General features: G+C 42.2%; 1 protein-coding gene across 1 annotated transcript in view; it reads left to right on the top strand.

Moving 5' to 3' along the window:
• Positions 1–7385: 7385 nt before the first annotated feature.
• The window catches only part of LOC123750794 (midasin-like), a gene marked incomplete at its 5' end in the record, with an annotated part of 90474 nt that continues 70569 nt past the window's right edge, over positions 7386–27290 (top strand). The window contains 5 exon segments of the mRNA XM_069311529.1: positions 7386–7617; positions 10978–11186; positions 16888–17064; positions 21258–21431; positions 25488–27164. Of these exon segments, the coding sequence (XP_069167630.1) occupies positions 7386–7617; positions 10978–11186; positions 16888–17064; positions 21258–21431; positions 25488–27164 (2469 nt within the window).

Below are 27290 nucleotides of genomic sequence, written 5' to 3'. Positions count from 1 at the left end.
CTTACGACACCACTTGGCATTATCATATCCTATCTCAACTTCATTCTTTTGGCCTTCGTGGTCGTCTCCCTCTCTTTCTCCGCAGCTTCCTCTCTCGTCGTTCCTTTCGGGTGCGCCTTGGTACCGCTCTCTCTCCCTCTTTTCAGCAATACGAAGGTGTGCCCCAGGGTAGTGTTCTGAGCACTACTCTTTTTCTGGTTACCCTCAATGGTCTTCTTTCCTCTCTTCCTTCTGGTGTCTTCTCCGCTCTCTATGTCGATGATCTTACCCTTTGTTGTCAGGGTGATGATTCGCCTCTCCTTCAACGCCGGCTTCAACTTGCAATTGATGCCGTGTCGTCTTGGGCCACAGGTCATGGCTTCAAGTTCTCTACTTCTAAGACTTGTGCCATGACTTTTACGCGGAAACGGGTTGTTCTTCGTCCCTCTTTGTCACTTTATGGTCATCCCCTTGAATACAAAGATTCCGCGAAGCTTTTGGGGTTATTCCTTGACACTCGTTTGTCTTGGTCTCCCCATATCTCTTACCTCCGTGTTGAGTGCTTCAAGGCCCTTACCCTCCTTCGGGTCTTGTCCCATACTTCTTGGGGGGCAGATAGGCGCACTCTCCTTGCTTTACATTCCTCTCTCGTCCTGTCTAAGCTCGATTATGGTTGCCCTGCTTACTCGTCTGCTTCTCCTTCTACTCTTCGCCGTCTTCATGCTTTGCACCATACTGGGTTGCGCCTCAGTTCTGGTGCCTTTCGTTCGACTCCCATCCTTAGCTTGTATGTTGACACTGGCTTCCTGTCTCTCCAGGACCGCCGTGATCGCTACTGTCTTCGCTATCTTGCGCGGTCCTTGCAACATCCTTCCTCTCGCCTCTGTCGTGCTTTAACTTTTACCCCTCCTGTGGTTCCTGTTCCTCTTCACCACCTCCCTCTTTCTGTCCGGTTATCTCGCCTACAGGATTCTCTCTCCGTTCGTATTTCTGATGTTTCTCCTCGTGTTGTTCCTTCTTTGCCCCCGTGGAGGGTCCCTCTTCCGCGGTTTTGTACTTCCTTGACCCGGATCGCTAAAGCTTTTACCCCTCCTACGGTTCTAAAACGCCTTTTCCTCGAGCACTTTTCTTCTCACTCCCGCTCCGTTTCTGTCTTCACCGATGGGTCTACGTCAGCGGACGGTGTTGGCTACTCTGTTGTTTTTCCTGATCGCACTTATATGTGTCGCTTGCCTCCGGAGACTAGCATCTTTACAGCGGAACTTTATGCTATTCTCTATGCTCTTTGTCTCCTGCTTTCTCGTTGTCAGTCTTCCTTTGTGGTTGTTGTTGACTCTCGTAGTGCCCTCATGGCTCTCGGGTCCTTTAATCCGGTTCATCCAGTAGTTGTCGAGATCCAGCATTGGCTGTTTCTCGTTCACAGTAAATTTAAGTCGGTTGAGTTTTGTTGGGTTCCCAGCCATATTGGTGTGTCTTTAAATGAGCGTGCGGATGCTGCCGCTAAGGAAGCTGTCCGCTCTTGTCCCATCTCTCGTAAAGGCATTCCGTATTCCGACTTTTACCCGGTTATCCATTCCTCAGTCCTTACCCGTTGGCAGGCTTCATGGTTGTCTGTTACTGGTAACAAGCTACGTACTCTTAAATGTTGTGTTTCCTCGTGGCCGTCCTCCTTCCACCGAAACCGGCGGTGGGAAACAGCTCTGGCGAGGTTGCGTATTGGCCATACTCGCTTAACCCATGGTCACTTGATGGAGCGCCGCCCTGCTCCTTATTGTCCTAGTTGCATTGTCCCTCTTACGGTCGTGCATGTCCTTCTTGAATGTCCTGACTTCCAGGACGAGCGTGTGTCTTGCTTTCCGACCGCCCCTCGCGGTCACCTGTCCCTCGATAGAATTCTTGGTGACTCGGATACTTTTGATATCGTTCGCCTTATGCGTTTTTGTTCTCGTATTGGCATCCTTGGTGATATTTAGCGCCCTCTGATTATTTTGCGTATTTGATGGTGCTACATAGCCTTCCCGGTTTGGTGCCTTCTTTTGATAATTACTTACTTACTTTGCAGGTTTCTCACAACAAGATGCAATGAAACGTGGTTTTCTGGACAGGTTAGTGATTATTGAGGACATGCTAAAGAAATATGAAGAAATGGTAATTAACACTTTCGCGCTTAGGATTATCCATGAGTCGTCACCGTATTTTATGCGTCACCGCATAACAGACGACGCCTGTAGTCCATCGGAAAAATATTTGTATAAAATCCATTTATTATCCGATCAACTTGGGAATAGTATACAAATGTTTGCCATGAAATTTACGTTTTTTCTAATAGCCGAACAGCTTATAAAAGAAAACGGTGTGGCAGTGAATCATCTTGGTAAAACAATTGTATTATTGACACGACGAGTGTAATCGACGTAGTTTTTATATATGTTGCCGGTCGAACGCATCCTTATGTGACCTTTAATACTTATGTTCTTATAGAACATTCTATTGCGAGCACATTGGTACAAAAATGAAATACATACATCGACAAATAATGTCAGGACAGTGAATTGAATATACACTTTTCAAAGCGAGTTTCGCCGATATGCTGCCGCGGGTAACACATCGGCCACTTCCCACATTGTTTTGGGTGGGCTACGACATTAAATCTATATTTATATGCATATGTCCGTGTAGAGAATTTTATTGCGATTCCAATGATACCACAATTAGCGATGTAGGACAACTGTAGGCTTCGCAACCATTAAGAGAGTGGAAACATTTTGTTGCTGTTTGGCGCTCTTGGCGAGTGATCTGAATAGTTTTTTATTTGGTGTTGATAGTCCTTATGCTTGGGCGGCATTTTATAGGTATGCTCTTATAGACAATTTCATTGCGAACACAGTGATACCAAATTTAAATACGTGCGCCTTCAATTATTGTCAGGACAGTAAAAAGAGTGTACACTTTTTCGGTCTTACCGCATAGGCGCGCGGAGCGCCGAAAGCATCTAGGGTATTATTTTTTTTTGAGCGCCGAGAGTGCGAAAGTGTTAAATTAGAACAAGAAAATGAAGGTCTCAAGATTGAGTTTTGTAATTTAAAAGGAAGTATTTTCCAGCAAGGTAAGGAAATTACCAGCTTGACTGATAAGGTAAGGATGCAAGAGGAACACATCAAGGAACTGGTAAAGGATAATGAGGCATGGAAAGTGAAGAGTAGGGAATTTGAAGAAATAAACAAGAAAATAGACTCGAATGGTGAACAACTCGAAGGGAGCCGAGGGCTAACATGGAGTTAGGCAAGGAGATGCACCAAGAAACTTCATTGACAACTCAAATAGAGGAGGCTGATAAAGAACTAGAAAAGTATAAAGAAGAAATAAAAAGAGACATATGCGCTAGTTGAGAAAGAGACGATTATGGAAGTGTGCTTGGAAGTCAAAACCAGAAATTACACACAAGAAGCGGATCTTAGGCAAGCAGTTAGGAAAGAACTGGTTACCAACAGTAAATTAGTATAAAGCACTGCAGATAGAAGTAAGTCCGTAATAGTTTTTGGATGTGTAGAGAAGGAAATTTCGTCTAGGGTGGACCGAGCAGCAGAAGAGATGAAAATCATAGAAAAAATAGTAGGATTAGGAGAAGGCCTAAATTTAAATTAACATATCAGTGATTTTAGGAGAATAGGAAAATACGAGAAAGACAAGAACCGCCCGTTAAGGGTGACGTTTAATGGAGTGAAGTATATGATAGAAGTGCTATAGAATGCCAGAAAATTGCAATGTGACGAAAATGGCAAACTATGGTCAATAAGACAAGGACTCTCAAAGGAGGAAAGAGAAAAGCTGAAAATGAACCTCATTGAAGCGAAACGACTAAATGGGGATAGAAATGAAGAAGATAGAGATTCTTTTTTCTACAAAGTATCAGGGACTGGAAAGCTTGTGAAATGGTACATAAAAACAAAGCAACAAAATCATTAAAGAAAGGGGGTGTAAAGAACAAAGGGAAGGGGAACATGTTCCTGAAAATAGTATATACCAACATAGATGGAGTGAGATCGGAAATATTGGAGTTGAAGGATATAATCAAACTCAAAGTCCCAGATATTGTCGCATTAACAGAGACGAAACAAAGAAAATATTTTAAATGAAGTCGTATTCCCAAGGGGCTACTCAGTTTGGAGACGTGACAGGAAAACTAGGAAGGGAGGAGGAGTGACTGCTGGTGAAAGAACACCTGAAGGTAAGAGAGTTAATAATTGAAAACCCTCAAGATATTGACATAATGGCATTGCAGATCTGAAATCAAGATGATAAGCTGATAATTTTAAATGTCTACAGCCCACTAGCAAGCAACATGTGAACAAAGGAAGAACTGGATGACAAACGAGAGGGCCTCATAATGGTCATGAGAGAGATTATGGTAAGAGTTTACAAAGATAAATCCCGGTTGTTGGTACCAGGGGACTTCAACTTTAAGGCAATAGACTGGGAGGCCTACGAATCAAGAACAGAGGACATTTGGCTGGGCAGATTTGTAAACCTCATCTTGTTTAACGCATCAAGCAGGCCACAAGAATGAGGGAAGGGGATGTTCCATCAGTACTGGATCTAATATTCACTAGGAAAGAAGAGGAGGTATTTGATATCCAGTACCTTCCTCCCTTGGGAAAGAGTGATCACGTCCTATTGGATATTAAATACACTTTGCGATATAATCTAATAGAGAATGGGGACATTGAAACGGTTGTTAAACTCGATTTCAAGAGAGGATGCTATGGGGAACTTAAAAAAAATTTTCATTGGTATAATTGGACAGACCTGTTGCTAGGTAAGGAAGTAAATTAGATGTATGTCATATTTTGCAAAATATACCATGAAGACACACAAACCTTCATACCAAAACAGAGATGCAGACCTAGGAAACAGGATTGGTTCAACAGAAATTGCAAGAGGGCCAGAGATCAAAAGACACAAGCATGGAATCATTATAGGAAGAGGCCAAACCCTCAAACATACCAGCGATACAAAGATGCGAGAAACAACTACACGTCAGTAAGGAGAGAGGCAGAGAGGAACTTTGAGAATGGTATAGCAGACAAATGTAAATCAGATCCAGGCCTTTTCTGTAAATTCATAAAGGCAAGCTGCAGGTAAAGGATAATATTCAGAGGTGGATAATGTGGGACAGATACACGGAAAATGAAAAGGAAATGTGTGAATAAAGAATAAAGCAGTTGGCACAGATGGAATTTCACCATGGAATTTCACATTCACTGAGAGAATGTGCAGTTGAGCTCAGCATACCACTTCGGCCGATTTTTCAGACATCCTTGTGTACAGGAGTCGTAGCAGATGTGTGGAAACAGGCTAACATAGTTCCAATCTACAAAAATGGCAGCAGGGAAGACCCCCTCAATTATAGAACTGTATCATTGACAAGTGTAATAGTCAAAATATTGGAAAACTAAAAAAACTAAATGGGTAGAACACCTGGAGAGAAATAATATAATATCAGACAGACAGTATGGTTTTCGATCTGGAAGATCCTGTGTATTGAATTTACTCAGTTTCTATGATCGAGTCACAGAGATTTTACAGGAAAGAGATGGTTGGGTTGACTACATCTATTTGGACCTAAAAAAGATTTTTGACAGATTTCCACATAAGAGGTTGTTTTGGAAACTGGAAAATATTGGAGGGGTGACAGGTAAACTTCTAACATGGATGAAAATTTTTTTGATAGAAAAATGAGGGCAGTAATCAGAAGCAATGTATTGAACTGGAGAAATGTCACAAGTGGAGTGCCACAGGGTTCAGTTCTTGCACCGGTGATGTTCATTGTCTACATAAATGATCTACCAAATGGAATACAGAATTATATGAACATGTTTGCTGATGATGCTAAGATAATAGTAAGGATAAGAAACTTAGATGATTGTCATGCCCTTCAAGAAGACCTGGACAGAATAAGTATACGGAGCACCACTTGGCAAATGGAATTTAATGTGAATAAATGCCATGTTATGGAATGTGGAATTAGGAGAACATTGGGCCCCACGCAACTTATAAATAATGTACAAAATCTTTAAAGAATTCTGATAAAGAAAGAGATCTAGTGGTGGTTCTAGATAGAAAACTATCACCTGAGGGCCGCATAAAGAATATTGTGCGAGGAGCCTATGCCACACTTTCTAACTTCAGAATTGCTTTTAAATACATGGATAAGGAGCCGGTCGGCCGAGCGGACAGCACGCGGGACTTGTGATCCTGTGGTCCTGGGTTCGATCCCAGGCGCCGGCAAGAAACAATGGGCAGTTTCTTTCACCCTATGCCCCTGTTACCTAGCAGTAAAATAGGTACCTGGGTGTTAGTCAGCTGTCACAGGCTGCTTCCTGGGGGTGGAGGCCTGGTCGAGGACCGGGCCGCGGGGACACTAAAAAGCCCCGAAATCATCTCAAGATAACCTCAAGATATGAATGGGGAAATACTTAAGAAATTGTTCTCGACTTTCGTTAGGCCAAAGCTAGAATATGCAGTCATCGTGTGGTGCCCATATCTTAAGCAGCACATCAACAAACAGGAATAGGTGCAAAGACATGCTACTAAGTGGCTCCCAGAACTGAAGGGGAAGAGCTACAAGGAGAGATTAGAGGCATTAAATATGCCAAAGCTAGAAGACACAAGAAAAAGAGGTGATATGATTACTACGTACAAAATAGTAACAGGAATCGATAAAATTGACAGGGAAGAATTCCCGAGTCCTGGAACTTCAAGAACAAGAGGTCATAGATTTTAACTAGTTAAACAAAGATGCCAAAGAAATATAAGAAAATTCACTTTCGCAAACAGAGTGGTAGACGGTTGGAACAAGTTAGGTGAGGTGGTGGTGGAGGCCAAGACCGTCAGTAGTTTCAAAGTGTTATATAACGGAGAACTGGGGAGACGGGACACCATGAGCGTAGCTTTCATCCTTTAACTACACTTAGGTAATTACACACACACACTCACACTCACTCACTCACACACTCACTCACTCTCACACTCACTCACTCTCACACTCACTCACTCTCACACTCACTCTCACACTCACTCACTCTCACACTCACTCACTCACTTTCACCCACTCACTCACTTTCACCCACTCACTCACTTTCACACACTCACTCACTCTCACTCACACACTCCATACTCTCACTCCATACACAGCTTCAAATGTAGACATTATAGAGCTCACACTATGCTCAGGAACTTGTATTCCAGTAGCTTGACAGTTGAAAGGCTGGACCAAAGAGCCAAGTCTCAACCCCCTGGAAGCAGTACAGTACTAGCTAATTACATACATACATAAAGCAGACTGAATCACTTTCGTAAAATGATGTAAGAATTCACTAATATATGTTTATTTTAACAGTACATAATCACAAACTGTGCAGAAGAATCTTGAGGATCTCGTACGCATTGTGAGCATTGGTCGGTTTCCAGTGTTGTTACAAGGTGAAACTTCTGTGGGCAAAACATCCCTAATTACTTACCTTGCCTGCCTCTCTGGGAACGTGTGTGTGCGCATTAACAACCATGAGCACACTGATCTTCAAGAGTACATAGGATGTTATGCTCCTGATGAAAACGGCAAACTAGTTTTCAAAGAAGGTATTGTATTATGTTGTAGTTGTATTCTAGTGTTTGGGTTAAATCTGGTGTTGCATTTCACTGTTTTAAATGTGACAAGCAATGTGTAATGTATGGAGAAGTAAAGTATGTGTGGATAATTGAAATAACTCCTGATATCATGGTAAAGAACATTATTTTCATAGACTAGATAAAACTCTTCCATACGTAATGCTTCTTTAAAACTTTTGTATAATATTAAAATGTAGATTTTTAATGTCCATTTTGTCCTTTCAGTGACTACATTTTTCCTTATTGTATGTATTTGACAGTTGTAAAAGTGAATACTGAGAAAATGAAAGTTAAAATGTTGGATTGAGGAGAACATTGTGTGTAAATGGAGAAGTGGTATATAAATGTATTTAAACAAAAACCTCTTATTCTGATTATCTGGACATAAAAATTTCTGATTCTCTACACCTAGTGTCCAGATTGTATTCACTTAATGGAGTTAACCCCCATTATCCATGAAGTCTTGGTGGAATTCCTGATAATTATTAATTTGAACTGGTTCCCAAAATAATTCGTAGATGAACATTATTGTGCAGTGCACTAACCTTATTGCAATACTCAGTCTGCTAGTATAGGACCAATTAGCTGCAAGCCTCCCAAATCACCTGCTCAGTGATAATCATGGTCATAGACTGCAACAGTAATGACAACATGATAACAAACTACTATTCACATCACAGCTAATAGTGCATGATACCCAAGTTATCCTGAATTAAGACAATATGAACCCCTACAACACAGAGGAAGGAAATCAACCAAATGCTTAAGTGGATGTAACAGGTGTTGACACTGTCAATAAAAGCATATGATGCTTAACTCCACTAAGTGGTAAATGCAACTCAGCCATGAGCATTGTGTCCCACTTATGAATGAGTTAGGCTCACGCTCCATACTATGACTCATTCCAATTAGTTTCACCTGGTGAACAAGTCCCAAGTGAAAGATAAGGAATTAAATGAGGAAAGACCCAAGAATAATCCCTCCTTGGGAGGAATCAAATGTGTTAGAGAAGATAAATGTTCATATATAACCTTTGCTAAATAGCATGTGTATAACAAATTTGGAAAATAAAAAAAAATATATAAATGCAGGATGAAGTGACTGCTCGTCCTCACATACAGTGAGGATGAGTGATAGGTGAAGAGTAAGGAAAAGTGGGGAAGAGTAATCATGTAAAAGGGAAAGTTTAGAAAGAGAAAATGGGATGAAGGGTGGATTAGAAAGAGTGACAGGAGAAGAAGAAAAAGAGGAATGGAAAGAATTAGAAAGAGCTAGAATGGGTTAGAGTAGATAGAGGTTATAAAGGGGGGGTCGGCTTACGGCTGACAGTCGAGGCCCCCCCCCCCCTCCGCTGGAACACCTCTGCAGTAAAGGCTTCTCTTTCTATCTTAATTTACAACTCGTCGAGTATTTTAGTTAACTCCTGCCTACCCGTAGATAGCCTCTGGCTATCTTCCTTCCATGCCTAGAAAAGCAGCTTGTTTGATGGAAAGGACATAGTCAATTGCCTGCAATTATCAGCTTAGCAGAAAGCATGTCACCTGACATGGATGTGCAACAATGCCACAGCCAACTACAGAGGCATGTATGTCTTGAGCCACACACAGGATTGCAGATGTCGGTTGCCCCAATTGATTTTGAATTGGCCCCACATCAATATTCATGTGGGTGTATACTGGGGATTCTTCACTGCTCTCAGGACTGCAAGTTTTGAAACCCCATATGTTTGGCACAGTAGAACTCGCCCTACTCGTGCTTCCTGTTACTCCAGCACGGCTCCTTTAGAGAATATTTTGCCCCCCCCCCCCTATCAAGTCACACTACACAACACTGGAGGAATTGCTCAACAGAGCGACATGTTTGCTGGAGTGTCAGGCAGTCAACGCGGAGACCTAGAGGGTCTCTGCATTGACTGAGGTTGTATATATCATCCACTGTCAGTGGATATATGTGCCTGAAGACACACTGATGCAGGCGAACACCAGAATCTTTCATTCTATTTTGATAGGCGAGTGCAGTGGCCCACAGAGTCAGCTGTACATCTAAACATGATAGTTGGAAGTCTTAGGTTTCTACCATTACTATGACACCCTCTCTCCCCATGTCTAGAAGATCTGTAAGAGTGCAGGTAAATTTCTTTCAGATATATTATCCATCTTTTATCTCAACGGTTCTGTCTTGGCTGATCAGGTGTTGTGAATAAATTTTATTCATACATTTCAGCCATTAGCTCTGGTATTTATCTTCTCCCTGCTTCCAGACTAGTAAGGCCTTATTGAATCTCAACATTTAGACTTAATCTCCTTCAACTTCTCTATTATGATCTCTCTTTCTGAACTCTGCCCTGCCCCTCTGTAGTTCTTCAGCGGTGGGCATAGTTGACAGTCACTATGAGATGCTTCGTCATATCCCTCAGTGCCCCTTTCAGTATTTGCTAAATATCTATAACTGTATTTGGGAAGTGATCTTGGTTACTGAAAACTTATTACTTGGTTACTGGCAGTTGTTTTACCATTCAGAAATCTAGTATTCAAGTGACTTTCCCATTACATTAACAAGTTCTGCAAACTTTTTGAACATGTGATTAATGCAAATCTCACGTGGATTTTGGTTCTCCCTCTCAATTTCTCTTTCGCAAATGTCACAGTATAGCTGATATCTTAGTGGACATGGTGTAAATGTGTACTGCCCTTGCTGTGAATACCTTTGTTGTTGCCATTCTTTTTGACCTGGAACAGACTTTTGACACTACCTGGAGGTACAGCCCAGCTACTCACTTTTGGCCTTTGTAGCAATCTTCTACTCTTCCTTCAAAGCTACTTGTCATTCATTTAAATTGAGGCATGGTACTGCATTCTGTGACTTTCAATGACATGGTTGTGTTCTGAACATTACTCTTCCTGTTGCTGTAATTATGTAATAATAAAAATTAGTTGCTGTAGTTGTTGCACTCATTATTAATTATCTCACAGAGCCAGTGTTTGTAGACTTTTTTTACATCATCTGTAAATATTGACCACTGAGAGACCCCACTTTCCACTTATTACCATACTTAATGTATCTTCTCTGATATTAACCCTATGTCTCCTGTCAGCCAGGTACTCCCTTATTCACTGCTTTCCTCGTTCTATTATATTATATTGATCTGGTACTCTTAGTGGTGGCCTGAGTTAGATTAGCCATTTTGTTTCTTCCAAATTCTCGACAGAGCTACATGCAAAGATCTCTCTCATGATGGTAATGTAAGTCACAAGTTTCTGGTGAGTGTTAAAAGTGCTGGGTGGATCCACTGGCTATGGGTCTTTATTTTGATCATTTTTTTTTTTTCAGGGGCACTTGTGAAAGCAATGCGCAAGGGCCACTGGATTATTTTAGATGAGCTTAACTTGGCCCCATCAGATGTTTTAGAGGCCCTCAATCGTTTGCTCGATGACAATAGAGAGCTCTTTATTCCCGAGACGCAAGAAACAGTTCGTGCCCATCGCCGTTTTATGCTTTTTGCTACTCAAAATCCTCCTGGGTTCTATGGTGGACGAAAGGTTGGTGTAATCTGATGTTTTCTCATTTTAATCGTCATACACACTGTATGCAGTATGTGAGTCATCTCCTGTTACTTCTTAACACAAGACTAAAGTATACTGCATGAAGCACATTTGCACATTCTAGGCAGCTTCTGGATATTCCTAACATGACCCAATGTCATTAATAATTATGTAATTTGTTTCATAAATAAATAATGCTATTTCCAAACCAATATATACCCAGATCTTTACTGAAAATAAACTTATCTAATTTATATCTATTTTCTGGGTAGAGCCCCGGAGGCTACCTGGAGCTATTGGACTGTTATTAGTTAATATTAGTACTGAGCTTCAGTCATATCGAATTGTCATGCCTACCAGGGACCACTAGCCAGAACATGGTCCCCTCAGAGAGGCGAAGGGAGCAATGGCCTATGAAACTCACTTGTATGAAATTATTCATGACTGCCATCGTCCGGGGTTGAGCACCCAGAAAAGTAGGCACTTCAAAACAGACCCCTCCTGCTAGAAATACTGCATCCTGAGACTGAACGAGGACTAGGTCGGCTATGTGCATGTTTGAACAAAGGCTAATTCGGCTGCTCATTCGTGCTGACCCTCCCCCTCCAGGAGGGGGAGAGGAGGACCCAGCCCACCTAGCTGGCATCCAGACCATCAGTTTGTTGTCTGAAGCTAAATGGGGTGGAAGTCTGCTCTGGTCTCAGTTGCCTGATTGGCTTCAATCTGCTGGTGTTCCTGCTGTGCATTGGAGGTGGCCAAGAGTTCATACCAAGGGCTACATGCCCTTAGCCCTTCCACTGCTCAGGGGTCCTGAGGATAATTACACCCCTGTGTGCAAGAAAAAAAATCTAAAAAATTATTTCGTCTTCTTAAATTGTTAATTTGTGTTCCCTGAGCACAGGAAAAATAAAAATAAAAATCGTAGGTGACATATTTTGGGCGCAATTGACCGAGGAAGTCTGGCAAAAAGTGGGCGTTGACAGAGCGGTCGTCAGAGCCGGTCAGCGTCACCCGCGCTGACAAGTGGGAGTTGCCACAAAGATATTATCACTTAATTATTTCTGTGTCTCTGATTGATTTTTTCTTAGTTTTTTTGCAGTAATGTTCATTAGTGTGTATTGTAGTATATTTATACAATAAAAGTGGTGAATAATTGCTATACTCAAAAGTATGGTGTGCATATTAGTTATTCAGTTATTATGTTCATAAAACAATAAAGAAATAGTTTTGCTACTATTACACTCTATACACACGTTATATATAAGTATCTGCATGTTTTGTTCACTATAACGAACCACTAAGTTGGTATTGAGAGTCGAAAAGCAACGAGGAGTGACCGCCACACACCAGCCAGTCACTCGTTACCACTCCCTCAACAACGCCTCACTCACCCACTTTTTCCTCCCACCATCCTGTTTTATATTTTATTCACAATATACAGACATTATATATAAGAATCAACATGTTTTGTTCAGAACTGTACAACTAAGCTGATATAGTTAGTTCAGGCACTAAGAGTCGTCGCTATACACACAGTCAGCTGGTGGCTCCCTCACACATTCAAGGTCACACGCACTAAACTTTCTCCTCAACAATACCGTTTGTGGTGTTATTACACTATATACAGACGTTATATATAAGTACTGTATCTACATGTTGCATGCACCGTAACTGTACACCTAAGCTTGTAGAGTGCCCAAAGAGCATAGTGGCCACCCTAGACAAATCATGCAGACGACGTCACCTCCGTCACCCAAATGGCTCCTCCCAACATAATCCTTTTGCTGTTATTACACTAATACACACATTATATATATAAGTATCTATATTTGTGTTCACCATAGAGAACCAGTGAGCTGGTATGGTTAATGCAGACAATAACAGGTGGCCACACAGTCAGTAAACGATGCTGTCTCCTCCGTTCCTCAGCTTCACTCCTCCCATAGCGCTAATTATCACAACAATCCAGCTATTATCACAATCCTGGTCATTTTTATCACAGTCAGGGGTCCTCTGTAATATTGTCATCGCTAAATAATAGCAGTTATATATTTACGTTGACATTTTTCGGCGATGCTGTGGTCACAAGCTGAACAGCAATGCTGTTCGCTCGTGCTGCATGCGCCAGCGTTGGTTGCTCCAACAGTACTGTGCCTCTCACACTTAAGAATATTGCCCACGATTTAAAAAAAAATGGGGTCTGTTTACAAGAGCCCTGAGGAAGCTAATGTGAACCCCATGTAGCCGCGGGCCATTTGAATCGTGCCTGGCACCCTATGGCGTATATATACGCCATGCGCACTGTGGGACATGTTACTCATAGCGTATATATACGCCATGTGCAGTTTAACCCTTACACTGCTCAGGGGTCCTTGGGACATTTACACCCCTGTGCGCAAGAAAAAAAAATTAAATTTTTTTTTTTCGTCTTCTAAACATGTTAATTTGTGTCCCCTGAGCACGGAAAAAATAAGAAAAAAATCGTAGGCGACATATTTTGGGCGCAATTGACCGAGGAAGTCTGGCAAAAAGTGGGCGTTGAAAGAGTGGTCGTCAGACCCGGTCAGCGTCACCCGCGTTGACAGATGGGAGTTGCCACAAAGATATTATTACCTAATTGTTTCAATGTCTCCGATTGATTTTTTCTTAGTTTTTTTGCAGTAATATTATTCAATAGTGTGTATTGTAATATATTTATATAATAAAAGTGGTTAATAATCGCTATACTCAAAAGTATGATGTGCATATTAGTGATTCAATTATTATGTTTATATAACAATAAACAAATAGTTTTGCTGCTATTACACTCTATACACAGGTTATATATAAGTATTGGCATGTTTTGGTCACCATAACGAACCACTAAGTTGGTATTGAGAGTCGAAAAGCAACGAGGAGTTACCGCCACACACCAGCCAGCCACTCGCTGCCACTCCCTCAACACACGCACTAAACTTTCTCCCCCAACAATACCATTTGTGGTGTTATTACACTATATACAGACGTTATATATAAGTATGTATATATTTTGTTCACCACAACTGTACAGCTAAGCTGATATAGTTAGTTCAGGCACTAAGAGTCGTCGCTATACACAGATGGCGGCTGGCGGCTCCCTCACTCTTTCAAGGTCACACGCACTAAACTTTCTCCCCCAACAGTACCTTTTGCAGTGTTATTACCCTATATACACATATTATATATAAATATCTACATGTTTTATGCACCGTAATTGTACACCTAAGCTTGTAGTGCGCCCAAAGAGCATAGTGGCCACCCTCTAAACAGCTAGACAAATCGTGCAGACGACGTCACCTCCGTCACCCATATGGCTCCTCCCAGCATAATCCTTTTGCTGTTATTACACTAATACACACATTATATATAAGTATCTACATTTGTGTTCACCATAGAGAACCACTGACCTGGTATGGTGAATGCAAACAATAACAGCTAGCCACACAGTCAGTAAACGATGCTGTCTCCCTCCATCTCTCAGCATCACTCCTCCCACAGCGCTAATTATTACAACAATCCTGCTATTATCACAACCCTGGTTATTTATATCAGTCATTGGTCATCTGTAATATTGTCATCGCTAAATAATAACAATTATATATTTATTTTGACATTTTTCGGCGATGCTGTGGTCACAAGCTGAACATCAATGCTGTTCGCTGATGCTGCGTGCGCCGGCCTTGGTTGCTCCAACAGTACTGTGCCTCTCACACCTGAGAATATTGCCCACGATTTCTTTTTAAAATGGCATCTGTTTACAAGAGCCCTGAGGAAGCTACTGTGAACCCCGTGTAGCCGCGGGCCATTTGAATCAGGCCTGGCACCCTATGGCGTATATATACGCCATGCGCATGGGACATGTTACTCAGGGCGTATATATACGCCATGCGCAGTTTAAGGGTTAAGGGTTAAGCAGGTATCAATAAAGTACTGCCCGAAAAGCGTTGCGTAATAGTGGCTTTAGGCATTGTATGTACTAGCTCTATCTATAAATCCATCAACTTTTGTATCTCACCTTGTATGTATGTACTTTACCTGAATAAATATTTGTATTTGTATTCGTTGTATTTGTAAGTAGAGGAAATGCAGAGAACATGTACAGTACACATAGACATAGACTCTCACGATGTACTCTCTAGAAAGGAGACGAAAAAGTTACAAGTAATATATATATACTTGGAAACTACTGGAGGGCCAAATAAAGCTCTTTACTGAGCTCCAAAATGCTCCAAATTTGTACAGTAAAGTAACAAAATACTGGAGTGAATGATTTGGAAGGATATGCAGAATAGAGCCAGTGAAGAGTAGAGGTGCTATAGGCACAATTAGAGAACACTGTATGACCATGGAGGCCCATAGTTGTCCAATATTCCCCCCAGCAAGTATAAGAAATATTACTGGAACAAAAGTGGAAGTCTTCAAGAAAAACTGAACAGTTTTCTGCAAGAAATGCTGTTCTCCATGTCCTGGGTTGATGGTTTTGACATTCTAACGGGTTCTGGTGCCCCGGTATTTAATCAGTGTTCCTGGACCCAGTCAGTCATATGTTGCTTTGGGGTATGTCTCCTGGGCTGGGTTCTCTTCATCCTCTTCTCCTCCTCCCTGGTAAGTCCTTAATTTTTCTCTGTGGTTCGTTAGCATAGAATGTAATGAAACTCTTCTTTCTGCTTGAGCCCCGGTGACCCTCTTGCTTCCTGCCTTCTCTATACAGGTTCATTGAGCTGTTCATCAGCTCCAGAGCTGCCAGCTTGGGCCAGGCCACTTAATGCTGGTGAATATTACTGATCAGTTGGAGCTTGCGTGAATCTCTTGTTCTGTGCGAGTAATTTTCAGAGTTGTTTGGCATGGCAGTTTCGAAGCTTCGTTTTCTGTGAAGCCTCCAGTTGACTTTAAAGCTTTGCTAACTTTCAGAAGTGCCAGGTTCTGGATCTGGACCCCAGTAGGCCAAACAGAATTTCCAAGACTGATGGGACTTTTAGTATGGAGCAATCTCGGTATGCAACCTGTCTTCGGGCAGGAGATCCACTCAAGGGAATAGTGGGATTGAGTACATAATTAGTGCTATTATCTACTCTATACATGGTTAGGTTTAAGGTTACTTTAGATTAGATCTATCCATGGTTAGGTTAGTTTAAGGTTACTTTAGGTTAGATTTAATTTTGTTTGGTCATGTTAATTTGGTTTATTTTTGACAATAATATGAAATATGGAATTCAAAAATGTTTATTTTTGGGGGGATCTCAAGATTTCAAAAACTTGAAACCTGAGAATTATGTTTACAGAAAACAAAATTCTTCAAAGTAAACATTTTCAGCATACTTTTTATATTTAAAACAAAAATTATAATAATACTAACTATAATATTTAAAACCAACAATATAATACAATACAATTAAAACTTATAATCTCAATTTATGACAAAGGTTTGTTTGCCTTTGTAGACTAAACAGAATGCATTGTTTGCACATGTAGACTATTACTGGATCCACAATATGCTTTCAGACCATTACAAATATCTAGATAACTTCATGTGGTTTGAAAGGGAGGGGAGGGGGAAGGGTTCATAGTAATGGATTTGGTCTGAGGAACAGCTCAAGCATGATAGCTTCTGGGAGCCACTGAAGCTCAACCAGAAAAGGGCATTTCATTACATTCAACAATGTGTGTCTATTTTCCGCAGGTGTTGTCAAGAGCATTCCGTAATCGTTTTGTAGAATTACACTTCAATGAGATCCCAGCTTCTGAACTAGAGGTGATTCTTCATAAAAGATGTGAGGTTCCTCTTTCTTACAGCAAGAAGATGGTTGCAGTCTTACAGGATTTACAGAATATGAGAAGAGGATCAAATCTTTTCCAGGTCAGTAACCATGTTTTATTTAAGCTTTTCAATGTAGGGATGTGGTAACCCCATCACCCACCACTATGTGATATAACAAACTTATATTTGTTATTAACCCTTAAGCTGCTACAGCCTTAACCAATGTGATGCGTCGTGTTTATTGGGACATTCCCCCTGTCCGCCGAAAATCAAGGGTTCCAAATTTTTTTTTTTTATCTTTGTAAAATAAATTCCCATCCTTCCCTACATGTAAAAAAAAAAAAAACTAATAAATTCTAGTTACTTTGGTTGTGGGGATGTGAAGGGGGCATGTTTGCTGTGCACTCGTGCGTGAAGCTCCCAGAGGCAGTCGCACGGGCCATTCAAGCACCGCGAGTTGCCACAAATGTATTTATAATTATTTGTTCTGTGTTTCCAATGCAGTTTTCTTTGTTTTTCTATTGTATACGATGCATATTTGTGTCCTTTACAATATGTATACAATAGAATGTTCATAATGTTCCATGGAACTATGATACATGTGTCAGTAATGTGTCCACAATAAATGTTTATTGTCGCAATATTACTTGTTAAAAATTCACTAAAATTACAATATGTACAGTATCACACACTATTTACACAGTTATATACTGTATTACACACTCAGTACTTCGGAAGTGAGTGATAATCAACGAAACAGCTCATGGTTCACAGTTCAACTTCGCTCTCGATGCACCAGGTAAAAACTGATTTTCACTTCCTGTTTATTTGTTCTGTGTGCTTGCAAATAACACACTCATGTACACCCTTGGCTTTAGTACCTGTAGGTGGTATGTAGCAAAGCTTGTGAAGTGTAAGGTAGTCTTGAAAAGATCACTTTGTAAGGTATTCTGGAAAGAGATTCAGCCATTCTGGAAGAGAAGCCACTAACACTGCTCATCTATGCCACTTGTATTGGATGCATCATCACTGAACCCAGAAAAAGATTCATCTCTGGTTCATCTATATAAAAATTGCAGATAACACGAGTGAGCATGGGTGGCGCTCAGCTTCAACTAGATACGCTCGCTGTATTGTCGTCATCGGTGCTGTATCACTTGCAATTGACCTTTGTGTTAGGTTCTTATTGTGCCTAGTTTCATCAATATCATGGCCCTTATGTTCTTAAAACAATAAGATCTGAATGTCACTGACGGTGAGTTATCTTTCAACACCGCGAAAGATTCTTGAGACCAGAAGGCATGGCAGGATGTGCAGAATACCCCAACATATCTTTTGCTGACATTTGGGCATGAGGGTTTTGGAGGCCGAACAGGGTCCTGGCCATCCAATATTTGGTCAGTATTCCTGGTCCCAATCATTCGTGTATCGCTTTGCATCGCAGGTTGCAGCCAGTTGTCTTGACTTAGACTTGATGTTGCGGCCGCCTCCCAGGTAAGTCCCTCTTTTACTTTTCTTTGGTTAGGTGGCTCCAGGGAGCTGGTGGGGGGTTCCCGAGAAATCTCATATCTTTGAATGTAATGAAACCCCATTTTCTGGGTGAGCCCCTGAGGCCCCCTGGCACCCTCCCTCCATCCAGTTGGTGTTTTTTCTGGGGGAAGCCCCGTCGGCTCCCCGGTGCTTACTAGGCTGATAGGCTAATGGCAGATTTTGGCATCACTCATGTGTATGGAGTTCTATGGGCCTACCACCTTCCTTGAGAGGGGGAAGGAGGAGCCTCAGACCCCCACACCGGCCATCACCCATCAGTTCTAAGGCTGATGCTAGAGGCAATGGTTGTGTGCTCCAGCTCCAGTGGTTATTTCAGCACTGTACCTAGTGTGTGGTGACTACTAGGTGGTGCGTGAGCCAGGAGCGATTCTCCAGTACTCGGGATGCATGTGCCTAGAGTTTCCTTCCCTAGGTTTCCCTTAAGTACTGCCCTTGGGGCTTGGGGTTACCTTCCCAAAGTTCCTTGGGTTCTGCCTCTTCTAGGTCATTTACTGCTTGGTTTTTGGCCGCCCTTTGTGTGCTAGGGTGTTCTGTCTCACTTGTTCGCCTTAGGATGAGGGGTAGTTTTGCGCTGGTAGAGGTGCGGGTACTGCAGAGCTTGTTTTCACCATTCATAGCGGCCGGCTCTGTTCCTTTTCGGTACGCTGTCCTCTTGCGGGGTTTTATTTTTATTTGTGTTGTGTTGCCTGGTGGAGGGGGGGGGGTGTCAGCTTTGATTGTTGCCCCCCGTTGTACCTGACCTGAGTATGGTTCTATCATCTGTTGGTACCCCTTGCTAGGTCCCCGTGAGTGTACATGTCCCTGGGGGTTAAAGCTTGGTAGTTTTGGGCGCCGGTTAGCTGTACCCTGCCTGAGATTCCCTGAGCGTGAGTTCCGTCTCGGGACCCTGGGAAACCCTACGGGGGCGTGCAGGTCCGATGGATGCGGTTTCCGAGTCCCCCCTCGCTCTGTGCGAGTTCAAGGGTTGCTCTGTCTCCTTGCCTCATGGTGACTTGCCACATACATTCACCCATCTCTCACACCTTCATCTCGCACACCATCCATCTCACATACCTTCATCTATCCCACACACACCATCTATCCCACACACACCTTCATCCATCCCCCACACACCTTCATCCATCCCACACACACCTTCATCCATCCCCCACGCACCTTCATCCATCCCCCACGCACCTTCATCCATCCCACACACACCTTCATAAATCCCACACACACCTTCATCCATCCCCCACTCCAGTATGTTGCTATTTTACTGTGCAGATTTGGGGCCTGGCCCTCCAGTATTTTCCACGTGTATATTATTTGATATCTCTCCCTTCCAACGAGTACATTCGGAGAGCTTTGAGACGATCCTGATAATTTAGATGCTTTATCTCTTTTATGTATCTTGTATATGTTCTCTGTACTCCCTCTATTTCAGCAATCTCTCCTTCTCTGAATGGGGAAGTGAGTACTGAGTAGTACTCAAGACGGGACAGCACAAGTGATTTGAAGGGTACAACCATTGTCATGGGATTCCTGAATTTGAAAGTTTTCGTAATCCATCCTATCATTTTCCTGGCTGTCGCAATATTTGCTTGGTTATGCTCTCTAACCTTCGTCCATCCCACACACACCTTCATCCATCCCCCACACACCTTCATCCATCCCACACACCTTCATCCATCCCACTCACCTTCATCCATCCCACTCACACATTCATCCATCCCACACACCTTCATCCATCCCTCACACACATATTCATCCACCAAGAACAATACTTTTGTGTTTAATGATAAATTTTAATCTCAAACTTTTTGGAATAACAAAGTGCAACACTTTCTCTTCCTTAGCAATTTATTCATGGAATTTTTTAAAGTAGAATTCTTCCCAGTATTGTGCTTGGTAAGTGATTCAGGTATGTTGATATTTTGTGCCTTTGTCTTAGTAATCTTGACCTGATGGAATTTCTTGCAAGACTCAATACCTTGGTCCATTCAGTCAAATTTATCATTGAAAAGGAAATAATGAAGTTCTACCATTCCTTGATATTAAGATTGACAGGCACTGTATGACTCAAACAAAGGTAGGAAACATCAGTGTGCCACTTGAAATGATTTCAGGCCACTATAGTACATGTAATGCATAATAATTGTTCAGATGATGATTGGTGTACATGTTATTTTTTATTACACTAACTATAGTTGTGAAAACAATATGAACATAATTGGGATGCAAATCAATTAATTACAGTATAATGAAATTTTATAACCATGATGATTACTATATTGGTATAGAAACATTCATGACTGCATTTGCATAGTAGGCAAACAGTAGCAGGATTTTGTCATGGGTCTAGGTAAGCTCAACTACAGCCATGTGGTGCTGTTATATCCATATTAGTATTTTGGGTATAAAAAAGACAATAATATCAAATCAATGTGTGGTAATCATATTACCACTTGAGTCAATGTATGACAATAACTACACTTTAAGTGTTAAACTTGTTCACAGAAGCAAGACCTTTGCTCATAAGCTAGTCAGTGGATGGGACTATGATTTGTAACAAACATTTTAAAATTGTCAATTACCGTACTAATTATTTGTTAATTTTCTTCCACTCTGTAACGTGTGTTGCTTTAGTAATGTAAATTTGTTGCTTAAAAATATAAGCGACTTCCGGAACTTGTTGAAGTGTTAGTGTCCATATCCTTATGCTGTTTAAAATTTAATTAAAATTTTTTTATATATATTTCTAGGGTAAGCAGTCATTCATTACTCTCCGGGATCTTTTCCGTTGGGCAGAGCGATATCGACTTGCTCCCAAGCAAACAACAAAATTTTATGACTGGGACCAGCATCTTGCAGACGAGGGTTACATTGTCTTGGCAGGCAGAGTTCGGGTGGAAGAAGAATCTAATGCCATAATAATGGTGTGTTGTGTGTGTGTGTGTGTGTTGAGAATCTCGCTACATTCCTTATTATACACCATCTGTTCATATTTGTTTTTCTTACTGCATTTTCACTGCATACCACATTATTTATGGTTGGTCTTTTTGTAAATAACACTGTAATAATAATATCTGCAATTTAAAAGTGTCAAGTTATGAAACTTGTAGTAAATATTTTGATTAATTGCAAACCACATAATGTTCAAAGGGAATATGAGGGACCAGAAGCACCAGTTTAATTTTAGAGGTGGTAGGACAAGAGAACATATATGAAAGCTGAATACATAATCGAGTTATAAAAATTATTGAAAAATCTCATGGCCCGTTTTGAAACACAAACATAGCCAGGCAAAATCCTGCCTAGGACTCAGGGTAATAGCTGTCACTGCCCCAACATGCAGCAGAAAATAGGAGTGTCGCTCTGTGGCATGGACAACAAACAGCCCTTAGACTTGCACAAGGCACAAGTGGGTTCAGAGGGAAACATCCATAGGCCACACCGAAAAGTTGCAGGGAATTATCGGTTCTCAAAGGACTGACCAAACAGGACACCTCAAGCACTGGGTTTGCCTTCCGGTAATTATATAAATATATTGACTTGTATTTATTTGCCCCCAACCAGGTGTTTAGCCAAAGGGGCCAAAGACCCCCAGGCATTCCAGAGGTATGGGCCCCCATATCCCAGTGATCGGGCCTCTGAAGAGCAAGCTCCCGAACACAACAGAGAAGAGAACTGTCATGGTAGGGGCAGTGCTAGGGAGCACATGGGAAGGAACCCCTGAGCACATGCAGCTTCAAGTGCCATATGATCCAGGTCCATACAACCCAAACCAAACAAAAAGCACCTGTAAGGCTAACTATACTATAGAGTAATGCCTAGCATATGGGCCCCCTAAGGATAAAATCAAAGGTTGGCTGGCACTTAGCTTAGAAGCCGTGGGACCCATGCACTTGCTTGACGTCCGGTAACACTTCAGTACACATTCAATGGTGTCCACATCAGCAACAGAACTTGCTTGGAGGACTCTGGGAGACCCAGAGCTCTGGCTTTCCTTCCCCCATCACTACTGGCAGGGGTTAGTGTTAATGAGCTCGTGCTAGTTTTAAGAGATTAGATTGTTTATGTTGTTTTGGAACTTGTTTGACAGTCTTGAGGTGTCGGTCATTTTCCATCCAGCACTAGTGTGTTTTTGTTTGCTGACTTCCCGAATGCTTTCCCAGTGGGGATGGCAGTGTTACTTGCTCTCTGCACTATAGAGAGGGAGCCAGGTTCTGGCTCTGATCCACAGTAAGCCAAACAGAAGTGTGCAGCTGATGTGACCTAGTAGTCGAGATCCATCTCGGAGAGAGTTAACTTCAGGGAGGCACTAGGGGCTTTCCCAGAAATAGCTATAATAGTTCTATTCCACAAAGAAGACATCAAAGCAATTGTAAAATCTCTTAAACTGATAATGCCAACATTACATATTATAAAATCATTGGATGAGTGCTAGGTTAAGATTACAAATCTCTGAGGCAATGTCTTCGTAAGCTTTCTCTTGCAAAATGCTGATGAAATATTATCATTACACTTGCTTCTCTGTACTCTCTTCTCTATACTCATTATATTTCCTGGACTTTAGCACCCTGTACACAGTATTGAATTTTGTACTCTTTACAATAATGTGTAACCTTATTTTTAGTTTTCTCAGATTTGGTGGCATAATAATATCTTTCATATTTTTAGATATAGTTCTGTGTTCTGGTTCCTGTTCCTGTTCTGGTAGTTCTGAGTTCTGTGGGCCTACTGGGGACCACGAGCCAGAACCTGGCCCCCTCAGAGAGGCATGGGGAGCAATAGCCTTTAGAAACCCCCGTGTGGTTGGAAGCATTCTGTGTCTGTCATCGACCAGGTCAGGCACTCAGAAAGGTAAACGTCCCAAAACAAACCCCTATTCTGGTGAAAATTGCTACAAAAAGTCTAAAAAGTTGATAGAACTCCCCAAAAAGAAACGACCAAACGAGCATGACGTCACACATCGCCACACTGCTGTCTGCACCGTCCCAGACCCCCGTGCCGGCCATCCACCCTTCAGTTCAAGGCTGATGCTAGAGACAGAGGTCGTGTACTCTGGCTCCAGTGATTTTCCTGAACTGTACTTTGTTCCTTGGGTCCTGCCTCTGCCGTGTTACTGCTCATTTTTTTCGGCCTCCCTTTTGGTGCTTGGGTGTTTTGCCTCCCTTGTTTACCTTAGGGTAAGAGGCAGTGTGTATTGGTAAGGGGCACAGGAGTGGGGTTTTCTTTTCCCCCCTCTGCATGTAAGTTGAATTTGGTGTCTGCCCGTCCCCGGGTTCGGTTCCATGTCCCCCCGGGTTCAGTTCCATGTCCCCCCGGGTTCAGTTCCATGTCCCCCCGGGTTCAGTTCCGTCTTTCCGGAGGTTTTCGGCTTCCCGCATCCAACCTCATGCAGTGCGGGCGACCCTTGAGACTTATCCCCTGTGTAATTACCTAAGTGATTTTTTTTAATTACCTAAGTGTAGTTACAGGATGAGAGCTACGCTCGTGGTGTCCCGTCTTCCCAGCACTCTTTGTCATGTAACGCTTTGAAACTACTGACAGTCTTGGCCTCCACCACCTTCTCACCTAACTTGTTCCAACCGTCTACCACTCAGGCCGGGGTGCATCATCCTTTGTGTCCCGTTGTGGCCCAACGCCGTTATTTGCACACCTCGGCTTCTGTGTCCAGGGACGCGCTTTGGGTCGATCCGGTTTTCTTCCTTACCGGTTCGCGGGTGCGGGTCTCCCAGTTCGTTCGCAGGGTTATTAAGGCTAGCCAGCGTGCGGTCTATTCCCGTGCCCGTGACGTTAGTAAGTTCACTGCTTTTACTGCCGTCTTTGGCAACGTGTCTTGGGCTGACATTCTGGCGCGGGGTTTTTGGCGGTGGAACAGGGTCTTGGCTGCGCACTACCTCGTGAACGTTCCTGGGCATAGTTGGGCCTGTGCCGCTTTGGGTTAGCGGTTGCAGCCAGCTGTCTCTATTTCGGGTTGAGGATTGAGCAACGACCACCTCCCGTCTGAGTCCCTCTAATTTTACTCTGTGGGTAATTAGCTCCTTGGAGCTGAAGGGGCTCCCACCAGAAAGCCAGCATTGAATGTAATGAACGCCATTTTCTGGGCGAGACCCGGAGGCTCCCCAGCATCCCTCCCTTCCCCCGGTCGGTGATTTTTCGTGTATTTTGGTGTCCAACCTCAGAACTGAAGGGTGGATGGCCGGCAAAGGGGTCTGGGGCTCCCCGTTCCCTCTCCCAGGGAGCAGGGAGCTGCTCAGACAGCTGCGCGGCGACGTGTGACATCATGCTCGTTTGCTCGTTTCTATTTGGGGAGTTCTATCCACTTGTTCGTTTTTTTGTTGCAATTTTCACCAGAATAGGGGTTGGTTTTGGGACGCTTACCTTTCTGAGTGCCTGACCCGGTTGATAGGAGACATAGAACGCTTCCAACCACACGTGGGTTTCTATAGGCCATTGCTCCCCATGCCTCTCTGAGGGGGGCCTGATTCTGGCTCGTGGTCCCCGGTAGGCCCTCTGAACTCCATACACATGACTAATGCCAAATTCTGACATTATCATATCAGCCTGGATAGTTCCCGGGAGTTTCCGGGTCTCACCCAGAAAATGGCGTTTCATTACATTCAGCGCTGGTTCATTTAAAGCTAAAGAGTTGTATTTTATGTTGGTATTTTAAAAATGCAATAATAGCAAAATAAAATTACAAAAAAGTGAGTTAAAGCTAGCCAACATGACGTTGAAAATGACAACAACAGTCGTCATCAGAACGTTTTGTCATTTTTGAGCAAATGACTACTGTAGTCATTACAAAATCATTAAAGGGGTTAATCATCTACAATCAGAACATTTTTACTGTTGTTAAATGTTTGCTGTCTGCTTGCTCTAAAATAATTCAGTTCATAATGGCTAACAAAATTTTTGTTTTTGTTTAGAATTAGCTTTTAAAATTCTTTATGCATTTTGATCATTGTACTCTATTCTATTTACAGGTTCTGGAAAAGAGACTCAAGAAGCCAGTAGATAAGTCGAAGCTCTTCTCCTTGTCAGAAGATACATCTCTAGTTACCAAGTCGTGTCTGATGCAAATGTGTACCATAGAAGGTTTTGAGCATGTAGTCTGGACACAGGACATGCGTCGTTTGTATGTCTTGACTGCAAAGGCCCTTAGTTTTGGTGAACCTGTACTGCTTGTTGGAGTTACTGGTTGTGGAAAAACTACCGTGTGCCAAATGATTGCTGTTCAAAATAAGCAGGCACTCCATACTGTCAATTGTCACATGCATACAGAGGATGCTGATTTTCTTGGTGGTCTCCGTCCTGTCCGATCTCTCACAGATGATGATGATCGTTTGTTTGAGTGGGTAGATGGCCCACTCATAGTGGCCATGAAAAATGGGGAAATATTTTTGGCTGATGAAATTTCTCTTGCTGATGATAGTGTTCTGGAAAGGTTAAATTCTGTTCTTGAGCCAGAAAGGGTGTTGGTATTGGCTGAAAAAGGAACAGATGATGGTGGTGACATAAGCAGTCTGGAGGTTATTTATGCACAAGACCAGTTCCGACTAATAGGCACCATGAACCCTGGTGGAGACTATGGTAAAAAAGAACTTTCTCCTGCTTTAAGAAATCGTTTCACAGAAATTTGGTGCCCAAAAGTTGAAATTAATCGTGTGGCATCTGATGTTCTGGGCATTATTGAGCACAATGTTAAAAAAACAATTGTTTTAAACACTGAAGCAAATACAAGTGGCTTTGGCAATGCTATTTTAGAATTTATTGAACATTTTACCAAAACAGATCTTGGTAAGAAATGTGTTCTCAGTATCAGGGACTTGTTGTCATGGGTTCACTTTATAAATAAAGTTGCATCAGGTCCAACTTGCATGGATGCAGGTTTGGCTTACATACATGGAGCATGTCTTATTCTTTTAGATGGCTTAGGTTCAGGACTCACAGGTAGTGGCACTGCTGGTTGGAAGCAGCTGAGAGAAGCCAGCCTAAATTACCTTTGTCAGCAAGTATGGCAGAAAACGACTATTAATCCCAGCAGAGCAACACTTCAAGAAGAATTTGTTAGCAGTTTATCCTTCACGAACACAGACACAGTGTTTGGCATTGGACCTTTCATGATAAACAAAGGTTCAGCTAGTGAATGCAAGTCTACCATGTTTACCTTTAAGGCTCCTCGTACATGCATAAATCTTCTCCGACTTCTTCGTGGTTTACAGCTAACTAAACCTCTGTTGCTAGAAGGTAGCCCAGGTGTTGGTAAAACCAGTTTAGTAATGGCTTTAGCCAAAGCATCTGGTAATAACATTGTGCGAATCAATCTTTCTGAACAGACAGATGTTAGTGACCTGTTTGGTGCAGATTTGCCAATTGAAGGAGGCAAGGGTGGAATGTTTGCATGGCGAGATGGCCCTCTTCTACAAGCACTAAAACATGGCTCTTGGGTTGTGTTTGATGAGCTAAATTTAGCCTCTCAATCTGTTTTGGAAGGGTTAAATGCATGTTTTGACCATCGTGGTGAAGTTTTTGTGCCTGAATTAGGGAAAACCTTTCATGTGGAACACCACAGTACCATGGTCTTTGCTTGTCAAAATCCACAGCATGAAGGCGGTGCCAGGAAAGGTCTTCCTAAATCATTCCTCAATAGATTCACACAGGTAAGATAACTTCAGGGTTATTGTATTTTTAGCATTAGTGCAACTGCAAAAATCTAGAATAAATCATTCCAGCTTCCTTTCAGATTTTACACAAACCTAATTGGCAAGCATTACCACTGTTTAGGA

Source organism: Procambarus clarkii, chromosome 70, assembly GCF_040958095.1.
Source record: "Procambarus clarkii isolate CNS0578487 chromosome 70, FALCON_Pclarkii_2.0, whole genome shotgun sequence".
NCBI classification, from domain to species: domain Eukaryota; kingdom Metazoa; phylum Arthropoda; class Malacostraca; order Decapoda; family Cambaridae; genus Procambarus; species Procambarus clarkii.
The sequence above is the reverse complement of the archived record's forward strand: the minus strand, read 5'-3'. Positions and strand labels throughout refer to the sequence as shown.